Source organism: Protopterus annectens, chromosome 3.part0, assembly GCF_019279795.1.
Source record: "Protopterus annectens isolate FY-2018-M chromosome 3.part0, PAN1.0, whole genome shotgun sequence".
Classification (NCBI taxonomy): Eukaryota; Metazoa; Chordata; order Ceratodontiformes; family Protopteridae; genus Protopterus; species Protopterus annectens.
This window is the reverse complement of record NC_056731.1, coordinates 1,941,093,709-1,941,113,259: the sequence shown is the minus strand read 5'-3', so window position 1 is coordinate 1,941,113,259 and position 19,551 is coordinate 1,941,093,709. Positions and strand designations below refer to the sequence as shown.

The window sequence follows — 19,551 nt, the reverse complement described above, 5'->3', positions numbered from 1 at the left end:
ACTGAAAAAAATACAAAGTTTTTACTGGTCCAAGCTCTCCTCGACGCGATTTTCTGCAGCGGCAAACTAGATCTGAGGGATAGCAGCGGAGGATCATGGTATGTAGACTGTGCCTCGAGCTTCTCTTAGATGCAGAGCTTGTGATGCGGCCAACTCGGAGCCGAGGATCGGCTCCGAACCCGTTTGTAAGAACAAACGGAGAGATCGAACAATTTCACATCAAGGTGGTTTGGGATTACTTGAGTTGAAGGAATACTTCAGAGCTACAGTTACAGCTCCTATTCATAGCACAAGCAGAAAGCTATAATTCAAAGTGGAAAGGGATGATGATGAAGGGGTGGGGCTCCAGAAATAAGGAGTGACTGAGATTTTGGATGCATATCCTTAAGGAGAATAACAATAGCCATACAGCATATATTCATAAAGTAGCAGGATGTATTCTGAGAACTAAGCCATCATGGGAATGGAGAAAGGAGATTCTTCCGATGGGGATGACTGCAATTAGGGGTACAGAGAACAGGCAAGAGGGGGTTAGAATTTACTGAGCAAAACTGGCAAAAGAACCAAGGTATCAAATAATTAGAAAGGAAAAGGTAACCAGAATGAGAAGCAGCCAAAAATACATTTGCATTATAGGTTAGAAACTACCTTCCCTATAAAGGATTGATGTCAAAGTATAGCTCAAAAGAAAGGAATAGGGGGATCCTAAGTGAAAGACCAGGACTGGTAGAGTTTTCAGTTGAATCTAGACTAGAAGCTGCTATTAAAAAAGGGATAATTAGTATGGCATATACAATATTGCATGATGACTACAGGAATTAATCAGATGTTCCATGGGAAAAACCATGTACCATGAATTACCACATAAGTGGCAGTACACCAAACACCAAAAGTGTGAAAAGGGACTTGGAGACACAGGTGGACAGTGGTCTCACCTTCGATAACCACATCGCCACAACAGTCAGGAAATCCTTCTATGTGGCACACCTCATCACTAAGGGCTTTTCATCCAGTAAAAAGGTAGTCATTATCTCACTGTACTCATCCTTCATTAGACCCATTATAGAGTACAACGCCCCGTTTGGTATGTACCTCACAAGACATCTTCAACAACTGGAAAGGCCACAGAAATAGCTCACTAAAAGAATCACAAGCCTAAAGCAAATGCCCTATGCTGACTGTCTAAAAAAACTCCAGCTATGCTCTGTCATATATCGCCTACTCAGAGGTGATCTCTGCTTAACATACAAGGCCATTCAAACCCAGAGCTATAAGACATGCTACACTTAAAGAAATCCCAATCCCTTAGAGCCACATGCTCCAGGGATCCAAACCCGGTCATCACAATGAACAAAACATACCGGAGGGATAGGTTCCTGACTGAGAAACTCCCCATACTCTGGAATATACTACGTAATATACCTAACCACAACAATTTTAAATCCATGCTTCTCTCCCATCTCTCCTCCAAATGGGAATGTCCTTCACATGCTCCCACCTAAAACTCCCACACTACTAACTCCACACCTAAATCATCATTTCTTTGCCTACTTTAACTTAATTCAGAGATCTTGCTCAGAACACCTTTTCATAAATCTTTTGCATGCATGCCTCTGGCCTACCTTACTCATATTCTCAAACTTTCATTGTTTGCTTTTCTTATCCATTGTACCCATAATATTGTTTTCCTCTGTAATATTGTTAATTTGTCTCTATTCGTATGTATTTGTATGTCTGTTAGAGGCTTTTCCCCTCAGGCCTCCACTGAAAAAGGATAATTCTTACCCAGCTGGACCAACCCGGTTAACAAATGCAAATAAATAAATAATAAATAAATAAATAGACTGCCCATACATGTTAAGCTGAGCACCTCTTTGGCCCTCTTCAAATGGAACCTTGACGATTGGATGGGAGATAGGAAATTCATCCAGGGGATCATGTCAGTCACCCTGCTAGACGGGGGACCAGGGAAGTAAATATTCTGGGAAGAAATAGCCAGGGAATTGTTATGGCTGGGCTTGTATAGGCCCTAGGGCCGATAGCCTAGTACCAACCTATGAACCTATAAACAATAGATCCCAAATATGCAGCAAAGCCTAGAAGAATTTTTGCTTAGAAGTCTTTGCATAGGTATTTTTATACCCCAAGCAGACTCCACAGAGTATTTCCTCAGGTAGATTGCAAATGTTGGAGGTGTGATGGGGAAGAAAGAAGTAATTGGGAACATATTTTTGGAGAGTGTAATGAGTTGGCAGAGTTTAAAAATGTTTTTGTAGACTACTCTGTCAGAAATACTTAGTGAAAATTTTGGTGTATCCAAGGAAGTAATTTTTTTTAGTTGTGATACAGAATGGCTCCCCCCACCTTTGTTTCTTGTTATGTTTTTTTTTTTGCCAGGGTGTGGACTTTTATTTTTGTTGTTCTTAGTATTGTCCTTCCAGGGCTTAGCCTCCATCTCTCTATTGTCATTTAAGTTCTGAAGGGCTCGGCACCCAAACCTGTCTTTTTTGTCAGCTCAGCTCATGCTGACTAATGGTCTGAGTGCATGGAAGATGCCCAAAAGCTTTGTAAGCTAGCTGGTTGTTATATCCTTAAAGGATATAACCCATATAGCTTAGGCTACTGCAGCACTGATCATTCAAACACTTGCTGTTATGGTGAGTTTACTTACATAAAAAGAAGTTATGTATTTAACATAACGTTCCATGTGAGTTGTTATTCTCACCTTCATTCTTACTGATGGGTTCGGAGCCGATCCTCGGCTCTAAGTCGGCCAAATTGCAAAGCTCGAGGTCTCTAACAGCTTGAGGCCGAAACCCTATCCCACAATGCACCTCTACCTTCCCCAGATCTTGTTTGCTGCCAACTAGCATTAAACCTACCAGTAGATCTCTGAAGAACTTTTGACACTCTGTGAGTGTCTGTGTTCAACATTGGTTACCATCCTTGAGCAATAAACTACAGGTCATAACCTTTATTTATTCATGAAGCACCTAGGCTTTAACAGCTAGAATCAACACTCATTGTTAATGGCTTGCTGACATCATGATATGCTAGCAATTATTAGCATTTCTTTCTCGTTGATGAAGACTTGGGCTTGAACATCTTCACATGACCTGACCAGGATAGGTCTTTATTTAACATATCTGTTATCTACACAGTACTGTAGACAGATCTAATACGATCTTGCCCAAGAAATTTATCATAGATCAGGCTTGGCATAGCTTGGTCACACAAGTTGGACTGTTTAGCTCTGCTGTTGCTCTAACCTTGCTTGCACTGGGCTTGATTCCACTAGCATTTGCACTGTGACTGAAAAGTGAAGCTCATATTTTCCAAAACAGCATCTGATAAAATGGTCTAGTTTAACCCAATATGGTTCTGTTATAAAGTTCTGTGAACCATTTGTAAGTGGTGGGACTAATCCCTATACCTAAGAAATAATTTTGTAGGATACAGTGAAAAACTTAATCAAAATCCGTAGTCCTACAAAAATTTCCACTGTAATGTTCCTTTTATCTATAATGATTAGGATTTCATCTGCCAGAATCTAAAGTCTGTCATTTTACAGCAACCAGCCCAGAAACTATTTTGTTTGAATAAAGCAGCATGTATTTATTTATTTATTTTTGCTTGGTACCTCTTTTTACCATCAGTTATTTCCTCACAACCCAATAAAGCCCATCCATCCTTTTGTATTAGGGCTGAACTTCAGCATTTGTACTTCTCTCAGTGGAGGAGCGAGCTGAGTGTCAAGAGTACTGTTATCATCTGTGTGGTATTTATTTATTTTTTTGCATGGCCAGTAGTCCCTTGCTATGTGCCTAGCTTCAAAATATGGCTAGCTGGGCATTAGGAAACTGCAGCGGGAATCCCCCCTCTAGATCTAAGGGGTGTGCTCTGGGCAATCTATCCCACCCACCAGGCTGTCCTCTATCACTCTCTGAGTTCCAACCTCCACTATAATTCCACTAGGAAGAAGCCAGGATGCACCCTTCCTTCCAGGATAAGAACAGCCCACCCTATCCTCCCTGCCAACGCTATCTAACACCCAAGCCAGTAATCAAACTCAGGTGGCCTGGGTCACAATTAGGGCTTTATTCCTGTATGCCACCGAAGCAGCAAGCAATCTGTATTTATTCATTTATTTAGGTAGTTGGATGTAAATGATTTTCTCCAAGATTTTTCCTGAAGTTGGTATGATGGCTGTAGGTCTGAAATTGAAGGTACAATTAGGCTTAGCTTGTTTCGGTAAAGATATTTTATTTGTTTGCAAAGATATTCTATTAAAAAACAAGTAAAAACTTTTGGTAACAGCAGTACCAGAACAGGAAAAAAGAAACTTAAAGCTTTCCTTTTCCAATTAAAAAAGTGTAGTACCAGTAAAATAAAGATAAACATTTGCAATAGTACAAAAAGAACATTCATCAAAAGCAGAGAACTATTTACACAAGCTCAAAAAGCTGTGAGTAAAGTAAACTTGTACAGAAATTTAGAAATGTTACAACAGTTTTGCTGACCAGTATAAATACAACAGAAAGTGCCAAAGCTATCAATCTAAGCAAAATAAACAGCATCTCCTGGGGCTGAAGCACAGAACTACAAGAAATCCATTATATAGGAGAAAACTTGCTATCCCTTACAACCCATTTAGGCAACATATTTTGATCTAACATTGTTATTTAGTTTGGAGATTTTATTTGGTGTATGCTGTTAGCACCATACTCAACAAGGAGAGCTCCAGCCAACCTGAGGTTTCCAAATATCTCAGATCCTATATATGTATAAATATACATGTATAAATAATATATATATATATATATATATATATATATATATATATATACACACACACACACACACACACACACACACACACACACACACACGTGTATAGAAATGTCCCTTTTCATCCAAGAGCTTGTAATAACTTTTTCCCTGTTAGCAGTAATTCTGGTGGCTACATCAAGATCCACCAACAACAGTGGTATTTTCTTATATTCAGCTTCCCTTTAGATCATCAGTGTTTTGTTAATGTTGCCATATGTTTGCCTTCCCTCCACAAAACCACACTGATCCATATCTATCAATTTTGGCATCACCTTTACCATTCTTTTAGCTATTATAGACATAAACATTTTATAATCATGGTTTAGGATTGAAATGAGCCTGTATGAAGCTGGATCTAATGGGTCTTTACCCCCTTTAGGAATTATAGCCACCAGAGCTTTCTTTCAGGATGTCAGTGCTTCTTCCTCTTCTTAAAATACTGTTAAACAAAACCTTACACATCTGTATCAGTTTTTTGCCTCCTAGCTTCCAATCTTCCACAGGAATGCCATGTATTTCTGGGGACTTTCCTGTGGATTGATTATATATCACCATTTTTATCTCATCTCCTCCTATTCTTACTGTTAGTAATTGTGCCTCATCTACCTCTAACCTTGGCATATTTAATTCTTCCATAAAGTTTCCATTTGTACCTTTTTCCTTGATTTCCATATTTCACTGCTTTATACAGAATTTCATAAAATTTCCAAAATATTTCTAGTACCGCTACAGGATCTCTTATCTTCCTTGCTATAGGCTCCCTAAGCTTAGTGACAGCCCTTTCTACTTTCTGTTCCCGACTCGTTGCACTAAAAGTTTTTGTGCTCTGGCGTTATTATTAAAAAATAGTTGCTTAACAGCAGTCTTTCTAAACGTATGCATACTATCGAGGTAATCCTTATTAGCCTTCTGCAATTGCTCCTCTTCTTGTTCTATGAGATTCCCCCTATTCTGCAATACTTTAGCATTTGTCAGTCCTTCTAAATGATCCTTGTTAATCATATCTCTCTTTCTTTTATTTACAGCTTAATTTTAAACTCCACTTTAATTTTATCCTACTCCCTACATACATTTTCAAAATAAATTTCTATCTTCTGTAATAACTCTCAAACAATTTCCACTACCCATTCCTTAAATTCCTCTCTTTTCAACAGATAGATGAGAACGCACTAGTGTCTCATTTTTATTTCATTACCCTGCATTTTCATTTTAGTTATTATTGACACATGATCTGAAATAGTTATTGGAGGCATATCAAAACTTTCAATTATTTACTTATTTATTTGGTACTTACGTATTATCACAACCAGATTTTCGCGGTTGCGAATTTAGTCCCATGTCTGAGACAGCAGGTCTATTAAGCTGGAAAAGGGAGCGTAAGTAAGTAAGTTAAATTGTGGCACACATGGTTTAGAGGCAGGGAGAGGACTAACTGCCAAATTTTGGAGTCCTGACTGGCATGTCTCACTTTGCCAGTGAACTACATACTGCTGCATGCAGCGCATGGTAGATCCTGCCTTCCTGATTACAAGCGTAATATAGGCTAAGTTAATCGGGAATATACCATCCTTCTGTTCATCGCCAGTACTCAGATTTTATTTTCGTCATCTGAAAGATTTTGACTGGCTATCTCTATGTTTTTGTCCCCTGTAGCAAACGTGCAGGTTGTAAGATTGTACTTTTCCTGAAACAGTCTTTCGCGCTTCTGCATTTCACATGAAAATTTCACACTCCCTGCTTTCTGTGATGTGTGTGTTCAATAATAACTGAATCACGTCTGTAGGTGTTACCTTTCTCCCCCTTTTTGAATGGTGTGTGAACTGTCAGTTGCTTTTTACCCCTTTTGGGCTGCTAGTTCTGGGGAAGGGAATATATGCTGCAGACTCGGCTCTGCTCTGTTGCGTGCACACATAACAGGACTTGGAAAAGCACTAAGACTGACATGATGTCGGGAAACGGCATAGGTTCAAACAAGCAGTCATTTTTGTAGTACTACACTACTCCTACCTCAACAGAGTGTTTTTTTTTTTTTTTTTTTTACAGATAACATTCCCTGCGTGATTCTGCATACATTTCTGGTTACAGTCACACACCGGGAAGCAAGCCATATTATCGCAAACATCTGGTTGCGATAATACGCAAGTACCATTTATTTATTTGCATGTGTTTACCGGGATGGTCCAGCTGGGCCAGAAGTGTCCATTTTCAGTGGAATCCCAGGGAGAAAAGTTCCACATATAAGGACATTGTCAATGCCACCGTCTCCAGCCCATATAACATAGCTGGTCTCACTACCCTCTTGTAGGCCTTCCTTTTTACTCTTACTGGTACCCGTGTGTCACAAATAACTCCTGACACTCTTCTACACCCACACCACCCTGCCTGTACCCTCTTCTTCACCTCCCTTCCACACTCACCATTACTCTGAACTGCTGATCCTAAATATTTAAATTAATCCACCTTCGCCAACTCTACTCTTTGCATCCTCACTCTTTCTCTATCCTCCCTCTTATTCACACACGTATATTTTTAGTCCTGCTGACCTTCATTCCTCTCTTTACTAGAGCATATCTCCACCTCTCCAGGGTCTCCTCAACCTGTTTCTTACTCTCACTACAGATCACAAAGTCATCGGCAAACATCATAGTCAATGGGGACTCCTGTCTGATCTTGTCTGTCAACCTGTCCATCACCATTGCAAATAAGAAAGGACTCACAGCTGAGCCTTGATGTAATCCCACCTCCACCTTAAATGCATTTGTCACTCCTACAGCAGAACTCACCACTGTCACACTGCCCTCATACATGGTAGTCATTATCTATACAAAAACAAAGATACCAAATTTGTTTTTAAAAATAAATAACATTCGATTTACTTATTTGCTTTCTGAGTGGAAAAGTCTGACTGGGTAGGCCCCATTTTCAGTGATGACTTAGAGAGAAAACTCTAGGAGAATTACCATTTTTTCAGTACTTTATTTACAATAAGTAACTATAGCTATATAAATATTGGTCACAAGATTCAGAAACAGTGTGCAACCCCACACATGACAGCTGCACAGTGTCCTATATGCATTCTTTAAAGTAATGCAGTTCATAAAAGACACTTGTGCTACTGTTCTCCTGCCTACATCCATCCATCCACAACCCTCTTTTCCCATTTTTGCACATAGAGTCAAAGTGTTACATCAACAGTGGCCATCATCTAGACTCAATACTAAAACCGATGCATAAAAACCTGTCACTTTGAGCCTGTAATTAAGAATGGCACAAAAGGTCTAAATTATATTGTACAAGGCTATGGAGAAATGGGCGTATACTAGTCAGCTTTCAAGGCCACTGCAGTTCTTGGATATTTATGCCTACATGTTTATTACTGTGGAATAGACAACATTTATATATATTATAATACTGGGATCTGCCCCTAAGATAATACACATTGGTGGGATGTGTCACATGGCCCTGAGCTACAGGTAGTGGTGACAGTGGTTGTTAAAAGAGTTATGCACAATGCAGAACTCTACTTCTATATGCACTGTTGTACCATTCTTTTTCTTACGGATATCCAGGTGTTTCATATACTTGCTTGCTGATGCTCAACTACAGTAGAGTAGCACATCAACTTTATAAGCAGATCATGACACTTCTGTACTACATACATGCAGAAAGTCCACAGCTGCTCTTTCATTAAGTATGCTTGTTGTTGAGGCTCATAACTCATCTCTTTGTATTTTCATATGTAGCAGATATGGCCAACAGACCCTCATTTACATACCCACTATTATCCGGCTTGTTCCAGAGTCACACATAGAGCAAGTTACATTGTGTATGTGGGCATTTGATAATCTGTACAGAGCTCTGGGATGTGTATCTAGTCATATCCTAGAATTAGGCAATTCCTCACAAAGTTTATGAATCCAGTCCAGTATTCGCATATATAAAAACATACCAGTAGGTATAACAAAATATACAGCAGACAGTGTTGTAGCTATTTACTTATTTAAATCTGTTTACCAGAGTAGTGTACTGATCAAAATTAATGATTTACAGGAACAGTCCAGGTAAAATGCAATATATTTCATAAAATACACACACAGATTAGTCAAAATTTACACAGGTTGTAAGATTTATGAAAACGATACATTCAAGGCATTCACAGCAAACAGATTAGTAGAAATTCACACAGGTTGCAAGATTCATGAAAATAATACCTTCAATGCATTCACAGCAACTGCAAATTAGTAGAAATTCACAAAGGTAGTAAGATTAATGGAAAAAACAGACATTTAAACCAAACATAAACAATGATAAACATTTACATATGTGTAAACACACATTTGTTATACTGGGTGTGTTAAGAAAACACTGAAAGAAATTATTCACCTCTGTGAATAAAGTGGAGGGCATATTTTTTTTTTATGTACATGCACATGAGCACAAACACATAGTAATGAGTAAAGGATGGGAGGCAATTGTTCTAATAAGAGTAAAGGAATGATAAATGTGTACAGTTATATGTCCAACTGAGACTGATGCATTTAACTAGGGTTGTTCTGCATACTTTGCAGTGAACTGTGGCAGGAAAATACTTGTTAAGAAACTTTCTGAGGACCTGAGACATTGATAGTAGCAGTATATTTTTTAAACAGGGACTGGAGTTGAGGGGGGCATATATCAGGTTAGCGTAGGACTGTATCAACAATCTTTAGGGTTGTTAGGACTAATTTATTTTCAAGTTTGGGACAGTTGCTAGATTTAAGGGCTATGTAATGGTAGTTTCTCTGAGAGACATGGCAGTACATCTATCCAAGTCTGTTGTTAACAGCCGAACTTATATTGATAAAAATGGAGCAAGAGCAGTCTATGCTGGGCAATGGAAAAACAGTTACCCAGACCATAAGGACAAGAGTAAAGACAATATATAGGGGGGACATCTTAGAGAAGCGAATCAACCAATATGTCTTTGGGAGGAGAGGAGAGAAGAAGCCACAGTACTTAGATATGGGAAGAAGATGCAAATTCCATAAAGACTGACACGGGGTCAGAAGTGAGCCCCACACTCCAAAGATGAGAGAAGAAACCTAACTTAATTGCTGAACTGGTCACTATACTGCCTATAAAAACAGAATTTAGGGCTATCACACAGACAGAACAATATACTTTTAAAATGGATCATTCAACTATACTCAGCCTAAGACACTTCATGCTCGTGGAACTTAAAATGACTTTCTGAAACTTAGTTCCATCTCCCAAGGTTCCCTTGTCCACCAACTTCCGCCTACATATTACAATTCCATTGAAGCTGTGCTTTTTGAAATTATATTATAATTTCAGAAACCTACTGAATCTACCATGAATATAATTAATAAAAAATCAGAACTTGCCAAGGCAATAAACATATGAACTAGGAGAATTCCAAGATGGTGGTCGGCTAGTTAGCACCCTTCCCACGAGCTCCTACCGTTAATTTTTATTTTTTATAGCCTTAAGTGTTTCTAAACGGATGTAATTATTACTCCATGATACAAGAGACTAATATAACTTATCCGAAGTTAATTGGTGGTCTGTTTTATGGCAAAAACTGTATTTTTTTTCCTGTTTATCCTGTTTCTGGGAAAAGGAGTACGAGTTTTCAGGAGGCCTGTGTGAGAAACTTTGTGCCTGACAGGATTCGCGCTTCTGGTATTTGGCGCTCCTTATTTCTGTATTGTTCATCGGAATTCAGTCATGTCAGAAAGTGCGGAGAATATGGATGCCCAGAATTCTAAGGCAAAAATCTCCTCAATCCTTTCTCCTGAGAAAGATAACACATGTAAAAGGCAGAGAACTTCAAAAACTGCTCTGGATAGTAGTTCCTCAGGTAATAAAACAAATGCCAAAACAAAAACTGAACCAAATCTTCATATCGAAGATTTGAAAGTTGCGCTTCAACCAATTCAGGATGCTGTCCAGCTTATTTCTGACCAAATGTCTGGTCTTACTAAATCTATTAACCAGTTAGTACAGAGAATGGACACATTAGAGCAAAAAACACAAAATAATGACTTTAAAATTAGTCAAGTGTCTGATATTACAAAAAACAATTCTGTGCTTATTGAGGAATTACAAACTAAACTAACAGATCTGGAAGCGAGAAGCCGTCGTAATAATATCATTATTAGGGGGCTACCTGAAACATATGATAACCAAAACCTTATTTCAATCTGTGGACAGATTTTCAGTGCACTTTTGGGTCCGAGTATTACTGCTGATAAAATAATAATTGAAAGGGCGCATAGAGCAATTAGACGCAGACAGGATTCACAAATCCCTCGCATCATTTATACAAAATTGTTGAACTTTCAGGATGTGCAAAACATTTTACAGTCAGCAAAGAAGCAAAAAACATTGTTATGGAACAGTCATAAAATTACTTTTACTCAAGATTTGCCACATCAAATAAAATTGAGTAGGCAGAGGCTAGCTCCCTTCTGTGCTGATTTAATTAAAAGAAATATAAGGTTTCAGATGAGATACCCGAGTGTTCTTTTATTTACATATAAAGAGGTTAAGTACTCAGCAAGTGTTCCGTCGGAAGCTAAAGAAGCTTTTATTAAAGCCTTTAACTCTTACCCAGTGGTATGAAAAGGTTTTTGGTTATCTTTCAGTATGCTTTACACTATCGTTGTGAAGAAATGCTGTTCTCCTACAAGTGCTGAATTGTGCAAATGTTTTTATGCGAGTAATATTTTGTTCAGCATGTGTGGTTGTTCAAAGACTATTTTTTTTTTGTGTGACTGTCGAGGCTTATTTCTGTCAAATATGCTAACAAAGTAAGTAAGCCTTGCTGTTGGCTTAACATTGTTTCTGTTATGGCGTGAGTTCTTGGTTAAAGACCGTATCTGAACTATTAAGCGGGAAAATCGGGTAGGAGATAGAAGAATGTATGACTCTGCAGATGCCAGTAAGCGTCAAGATGTTCCGGAATTTGAGACTGTACAGGCGTCTTGATTTGTTCGGAAGAATATTCTCCTGATATATTTCCTCTTTGTGGTTCTCTGTGAGTATTATGGCTCTCATCTAACTGTAAGAAGCGGAACCTTTGCTTGTGATACTGTTGCTGAGATGCTGATGTGCTCCACTTCAAGAGGTGTCCTACAGTGAATGTTTATTGTTCTGGACTTCATTCTAGAGACATTTAAGAAACAGCGATATAGTTTAATATATATTTAATGTATTACTTGTTAATGTATGCCTTATTGCATGATGTATTGGTCGGGTTTACATGAACCATTTAGGTTATATATAGATTCTAGTTAGATAAGTTAATTTTTTTTTCTCTTTTATTTATGGCTATTCTCATTATTCGGGATATGATCTCGTGGGGGGTGGTATATATGGGTTCTAACATAGCTGAGTCTTGGAAACATAGTGTGCTGTATATATGTACATATTGTTGGAGTTTTAGTTTGTTACTTAATTTTTATTTAATCCTTTGTTATAACAAGAAATATTATGCTAACATTTTATTAGCTTTACAGTCGTACGATATAGTATCTCCTTCCATTAACATTGAGGGGTGGGTAGGCACTGGGGTGGAATGGAAGGATTCTTATTGCTGTCGTATTTTGTTTCTTTCCTTGTCCTTTTTCTATGCTTATTATCGTCATTTTATGATTATAGATAAACGACAGTATGGAAAATATAGGAGAAGATTAAAAATAAAAGTCAGTTATATATTTACGAATAAATGTGAGCGCTTTTGGTTTTTACACAGTCTCCGTATTTAGTCTCTTAGGTTTTTCCTTTCTTTTACAATAATTATATACTAGTCCCAACTAAGTTTATTGTATTATGACTTTATATATAGATTCGTGGAATGTTAGAGGGTTGCAAAATAGATCTAAAAGGGCGCTTATTTGTCACCTGATTCTCAAATCATATGCGAATATATGTTTCCTTCAAGAAACACACCTGTATGATAGCGATTGGGCAGGAGTGAGAGAGAAGAAATGGGTGAAGCTTATTATTTCTTCAGGTATTAGTTCTAATGCTAGAGGTGTAGCGATAATTATCAAAAAATATTTTCAGGGTACCATACTTAATATAAGATCTGATGTAAATGGCAGATGGTGTTTTTTCACATCTCAATTTCCTAATATTAATAAACCTATTATATTTTTTAATTTATATGGCCCATGTTCCCAGCAATATATCTTTATTACAGAAATTCATAATATTTTGGCAACCTTTAAAGATCATTATATTATAGTTGGGGGTGATTGGAATGCTGTGATTGACCCTATTGTTGATCGTTCTAATAAAACTTCCTATTATTGGTACAACACTCAATCCTCATCTGCCTTGGAAGATTTGATGTTTGACCTTAGTCTTACTGACCCTGTTTCTTTAAAAGACCAAATAACGAAAGAGGAGCTATACACTTATTATTCAAAATGCTCCAAATCTTGGTCAAGATTAGACTTCTTCTTAATCTCGAATTTTTCACTCACTTTGATATTGCTCTATTCTTGGATCCGAGATCCGTATCTGATCACTCTAAGATTTCGATAAACATTAATCCTATTCATAAAAAAATGTCCCTCTAAACATAATAATTGGACACTTAATAATAATTTACTCCGTAATAAAGACATTATCCAGGAAATTACTGAAATACTATCTAATCTTACCCTTAGTCTGGATAGTTCTGATATACCTTTGGATATACAATGGGCAGCTTGTAAAGCGATATGAGAGGTATTTTAATTAATAAAGCCTCTTTTCTTAAAAGGAAATATAAGGATAAAGAAACTGAACTTACGAATAAACTACTTGTACTAGAAAAACAACAAAAAATAATTGTAGATCCCAAGAGAGATGATTTAATAAATGACTTACAATCCCAATTACTTCAATTACATAAACAGAACCTAACCATTTTTAAACAAAGGATGATTGCTACCTACTCTGAATGGGCACAAACTCCATCTAAATTTCTTGCAAAATTAATTAGAAACAATCAAGAACCTCCTAAGATATCTCGGTTGCACTTTGATAATAAGATTTATAACTCTGATCAAGAAATAATACAACTTTTTCTAACCTTTTTCTGACATATATTCTAACGGAAATACAAATAGTTCTACGATACAAATATGATTGAGTTTTTAACTCTATTAAATTCCTCCATAAGTAAAAATCAAGGAGAATTGCTCTCAGCCCCTAAAAGTCTACAAGAAATTCAAGACGTTATCTCGAATCTCAAGGTTGGAAAATCACCTGGCCCTGATGGGTTTACAGCAATTCTTTAAAACTTATAAATTATTGGTTTCTTCTATATTATTAAAAGTATATAATTATGTAATAAAACATGGTATCTCAGACTTATATTGGAATACTTTGAGAACAATTTTAATCTTAAAAATCAAAAGGACAAATCAGCCCCGCACAATTATTGTGCCATTCCTTTAATTAACATTGACATAAAGATTTTAGCCTCTCTTTTAGCTAATAGACTTAGAAAAATTCTTCCTTCTATAATATCCATGGAACAATCAGGCTTTATGTCAGGTAAACATACTTGGGATAATACCTTAACTCTAGATTCATTAATGCATATACTGAAGAAAGACAAAAATCCAATTTATGCCTTGATAATAGATGCGATTGAAGGCTTTTGATAGGGTTAACTGGATGTTTCTTTTTCTTTCCTTATCATATTTCAACATTCCCTCTTCTTTCATAGACATGATTAAAGTTTTATATAATAACTCCTCGACTTGCCTATGGATAAACAAAATTTTATCAAAACCAATTCAATAACTAATGGTACTAGACAGGGTTGTCCGCTATCTCCTTTTCTTTTAATATATTCATTGAACCCTTATTTCTTTATATAAAATCAAATACATTCCATATGATTCCTAGAGTAATAAAGACTAATGTTTCTTTGTCAGCTTTTGCTGATGATTTAATCATTTATTTTCAACTTCCTAACACTGATCTTCATAAGATTGTATCTTCCATTGAGGTCTTTTCTAAAGTTTCAGATTATCAAGTTAATTTTCAGAAATCTCACATTTTTCCTATAAATCCTCAGGGACACAATTCAAAGTATTTTCCTTTGTCTTCTTTTAAAATTACTTTTGATATCAAATATTTAGGGATTTTCTTTAGTCATAATCTTTCATCTACATTTCAAAATAATCTTCTTAAATCCTGGTCCAAAATAACTCTGGATATTCTTAGATGGCAGAAACTGAATTTATCGTTTTTGTCTAAAGCTGCTATAATTAAAATGAATATTCTGCCTAAAATTCTCTTTCAATTCAATGCTGTAGATCAGGTAATACCTAAATCTTTTTTGTCTAAAATATGTAGGGATTTAGCTAAATTTATCTGGTATCCAAAATCTGTGAGAATTGCATATGATAAACTAATTATTCCTAAATCGGGGGGAGGAGTGGGACTTCCAAATTTTCAGTTATCTTACTTCATTATTGCGGCAAGTAGGTTATTATGTATTTCTAAATTTAAATTAGGAGACTACAATTCTTATCCTCTCTGGTCTAAAATATGGTTTCAGCATGTTACAAGCCTGAATTTAAATCCGGAAACCCTCCCTTTTCTCTTAAATGATTCCTTAAAAAATCTCAAACTTTCAAATAATTTAAAACATAAGATTATTATTTTTCAAAATTTAATGAAACTTATAAATTTAGATAAAACCTTTCCCTTACTTCAACCCTTACATCTAAATCCTAATATTACAATTAATAATCTTCCTGTTAATCTTTCTAAATTCCCGGAAATTAAAAACTTGGTGGTCTGGGATATACTCAAACATAATAAGGAATCATTATCTAACCTATGTGTGATTTTGAAGATAAATAAAACTTATATATCGTTAATTAGACAATTGAGAGATATTATTAAACTTAGATTTATATATCTTTTGGATAATGGACAAAATATACCCTTATTAGAATCTGTTTTGCATAATCTTACTCTACCCAAGAATATGATTTCTAATTCATATAAACTTATATCGTCTATGATAAATAATAGTCCATGTCTTTTTTCAAACTATTGGAATAATTATCATCCTCTTCTTTCACATAATCAGAAACTTTTGTCCATAAAGAACACTGTCAATTTTTCCCCCTTTAAGAATCTTTTTTACACACAATTAATGATTAACAATAATACATATTTTACTCCAGCTAGATAAGCAAAAATTGACCCCAATAAATCTTCTTCTTGCCCTTGCTGCTCAGCACCCTATGCTGATCTATTTCATATTTTTTGGTCTTGTTACCATACTCACAAACTATGGACTTCGTTAAAGGTCCGTCTTCAAAAAATGGGATACCACAAATCGACCCTTTGTTGGGAGTTAGCCATCCTTCACATACCTATGTGTACTCTTTCTTTATTTGATACCCATGTTTTGGTTTTTATATGCTCTCTCATGAAATTGTACATCTCTAGAAATTGGTTGGACCGTACTAAGCTTTGTTGGAATAACTTTAAAACATTGGTATTTACTTACATGGCTGCTCACAAATTCATTAATAAGAGTCCTAAGAAGAGGGCCCTGTTTCTAAAAATTTGCTCCAAAGTCAATACACTTCTCCTTATTTCTAGTTGAGTTAATTCAGTGGTTTGTAATTTAATTCAAATATCTAGTACTATTTAATTCCTGCTATATTATATTTTTCTTTGTTACGACAGCTTGTGGGGAAGATTGTTGAAAATTTGTGATTTCTATTAGTATACTGTGTATTTTATTTATCTTGTTATTTTTCTTGTTATAATTTAATTGGTTCGGTTTTTATTGTATTAAAATAAAAATACCAATAAAAATTTTTTTTGAAAAAAAAAAATAAACATATGAACTATTTCATAAAAATAAATAGCAATGTAATATTCATACCAAACATTTGACTAATTATGTATTTACTTACATATTTAAGTATGACACATTCAGAAGTCAAATGTTTGCTAAAATGTTACCAACAATAATTTAACCTATTCAGAAAAATATAAATGGCACACATTGTACTAGACTTTAATGAACTGAAGTGCAGTTAAAGTAACTTCCAGGAAGTTAGTCACACCTTAATTCTTATATAGTTTATAAAAAAATAAAATAGAATAGTACTTACAAAAGTTTGTACTGCTGGCGTAATCTGTCGTTGAGAGGCAAGTTATTCCTGTTGTATAGCTCCTCCTCCGATTCAGTTTCCCCACCAGAGCTGCTCTCTGTGCAGTCTGAATCCAGTGTTCTTTCTAAACCCTGAAGGGCTACTGTGGTGCTTTGAACCAGTCTGCTGATATCAGATGAAACCTCAGGCTCAGAAAGAAATGACGTCAAAGCAGCACCAGAACTGGATGAAAGTGGCATACTTGCAACTTTTGAGTAACACAGAGTTCTTGAATGTGGAAAGTGAAGTTGTTGAGTTCTTTCTAAGCTGTGTCCCAAAAAGCCCCTCAGCTGTTGCTGGACATGGCAGTCTACTTGCTTCGTTTGTACAGTCTGCAACCGTTGGCATAACCTCTGAACACGACTCTCAAGCTCGGCATGCTGATTCAAAAGCACTGCAGCTCTACCAGTGATATCAGCCTGTGGCTGGCTGCACAACAGAGGCATCTTACTTAGTGTAAAGGATGCAGTACATGAAAACTTGTTCTGATTTGTAGGCAATTTACTAACACTACTACACTCACCTTTGGTGCATGCTGTGTCTGCAGATATTGCTGTCATCAGCCCAGAAGGAGAAAACAAAGCCCTACTATTCTCATTTACACATACATCCATCAAACCATTGGGTAGCTTGCTGACACTTGCAGAGTTTGTCTTTTTCAGTCTAGAAACAAGTCTCTGTATTTTCAACTGTTCCCTATTAAACCATGCCTGTGGCAGAGAAAGCAGCACACCACACTGGTAGCTGTTGCAACAGGAATCCTTCCCTTTGACATTCTGCACATGGTCATCTTTCAGATGTGGGTTCAGAGAAAGCAGTAGGGTTTCATCTTCATTTACGTTACTTGGAGCAAGTGAGGATGAAACTGCCAGTTTAAGACAGCGGTGGGCTGCTTCAGTCCGTGATGGGGGCATTTCAGCCATATGCATATGCAACAAGGCACAAATAAATTTCTGACTGGACAGATTACTTCAGAGTCACAGAGCCACAAAAAAAACATTACGAAGAACAAAAGCTCGGTGTCTAAAGCATCAAGGACTCATGAACATTTGTTAAAAGAAGAGAACGTTTCCTAACAAAATGAGACATGAGCAGCAATCCCAGGGCCGCACTGTCTCACCAATGTGTTTTAAAAATGTTAAGTTATTTTTCTCTTTCTTGTCTGGTACCATGTGAAGAACCCAAGGATGCAGCTGTAGTCTTTCTATACATGCAGGAAAACATAGGGAATGCGACTTCCACAGGTGCTCAGAAATGTGGTAACGTTACAGCTACTTTTAACAGTATTAAAGGGGCTCCAATTAACAGGCATAAACAGAATGTGTGTTTGGTGTGATCTCTGCAGATAACTACTGTAAAATGTCACAGGGTTAACTTCTGGAATTAGTAGTAATGGTGAATTCTGAATCGTAGTCTTGGTATACAATTCTTTCATTACACATGCTGTTTGAACAAACACAGCAGGCTACAAGAGAAGTGACTGAAATGTATAGGGCTTGTTAGGACCAGGCCAGGCGTGTTGTTTACTGAATGAAAAAAAGAGAACGGCTTGCCTTTGCTTACTATTCCGGTTTACCAGATACTAACGCACACGCCACACAACCGGTCCTGCTTACTGACCACGGTTACAGATTTGGTGTTAGGTATCTCATGGATGGCAACTGCTCCTTTTTAAATGAACATGCCGTCGAAATCAGCGCCAAGTTCATAACCACCTCAGCAGCCTGAAAGTTTCTGAGACGATGTTTTCTTTACTGCCCACTGATCTGAAACCTTTTACAGCAGGCAGTCTATAGTTCACTGTACATCTTCGCTGATGTACATCGCTGTCAAAATGGTCACGTGATTAGGAGGACTGGCGGAGAAAGTAGAATATATTACTTGTGTGAACGTCGCAAAAACCTCAGATGTGAAAAGCGCTCGCGCTAAGTTTATTCGTTAGTTCCTAGTTCATTTATTGTACAAGACTAAACTGGTTTACGAAATTGTAGACTGATTTTTTGCATCGAGTTTCCAATTCATACCTCACAAGTGTACCTCATTACGAGGAACGTACCTCATTTGGGGTCTTAAAAAGTTCATGTTCCTCGAAGTTCCACATTGAAAGAGCCCGTCACACATTCAGTGTTAGGAATTTTTTTAAGTGAAATCCATGGTAAATAGAAATTAATCATATTAATTCATTAAAGGATCTTTTTTATAAGTAAAACCAACATATTTAACCATCCTATGACCTTCCCATTCGAAGTTGTTAGTAGCCCATTAGTATGTGTTCCACATTTTGCCCATTTGTTCCACATTATGAAGGCGAGTGTTCCTCATTTTGGAGATGGAAGGTTGAGAGCTATGGTTTCCATAGTCGAACTATAAGTGGATTATTAATTTTACATTGTTTGTGTGTGTAATCTATACTCTACTTACATAGTATACCCCGTATAATTTTGTGGGTACGCGTTTTTACGGTAAGTATTCTTCACAGGCTGGCTCCTGTAACAAGCGAAATACGCTTCTAAACATTTATTTTTACTGACCC

The 19,551-nt window shown here is 36.6% G+C and overlaps 1 protein-coding gene across 1 annotated transcript in view; it reads right to left on the bottom strand.

The window, feature by feature from the left end:
* LOC122797198 (KAT8 regulatory NSL complex subunit 1-like) overlaps nucleotides 1-18,856 on the bottom strand; it is a 1,944,458-nt gene extending 1,925,602 nt beyond the window's left edge. The window contains exon 1 of the mRNA XM_044066025.1: nucleotides 16,980-18,856. Coding sequence (XP_043921960.1) covers nucleotides 16,980-17,947 — 968 coding nt within the window. The 5' untranslated portion in view covers nucleotides 17,948-18,856. The remainder of the gene's footprint in view (nucleotides 1-16,979) is intronic.
* Nucleotides 18,857-19,551: the final 695 nt, after the last annotated feature.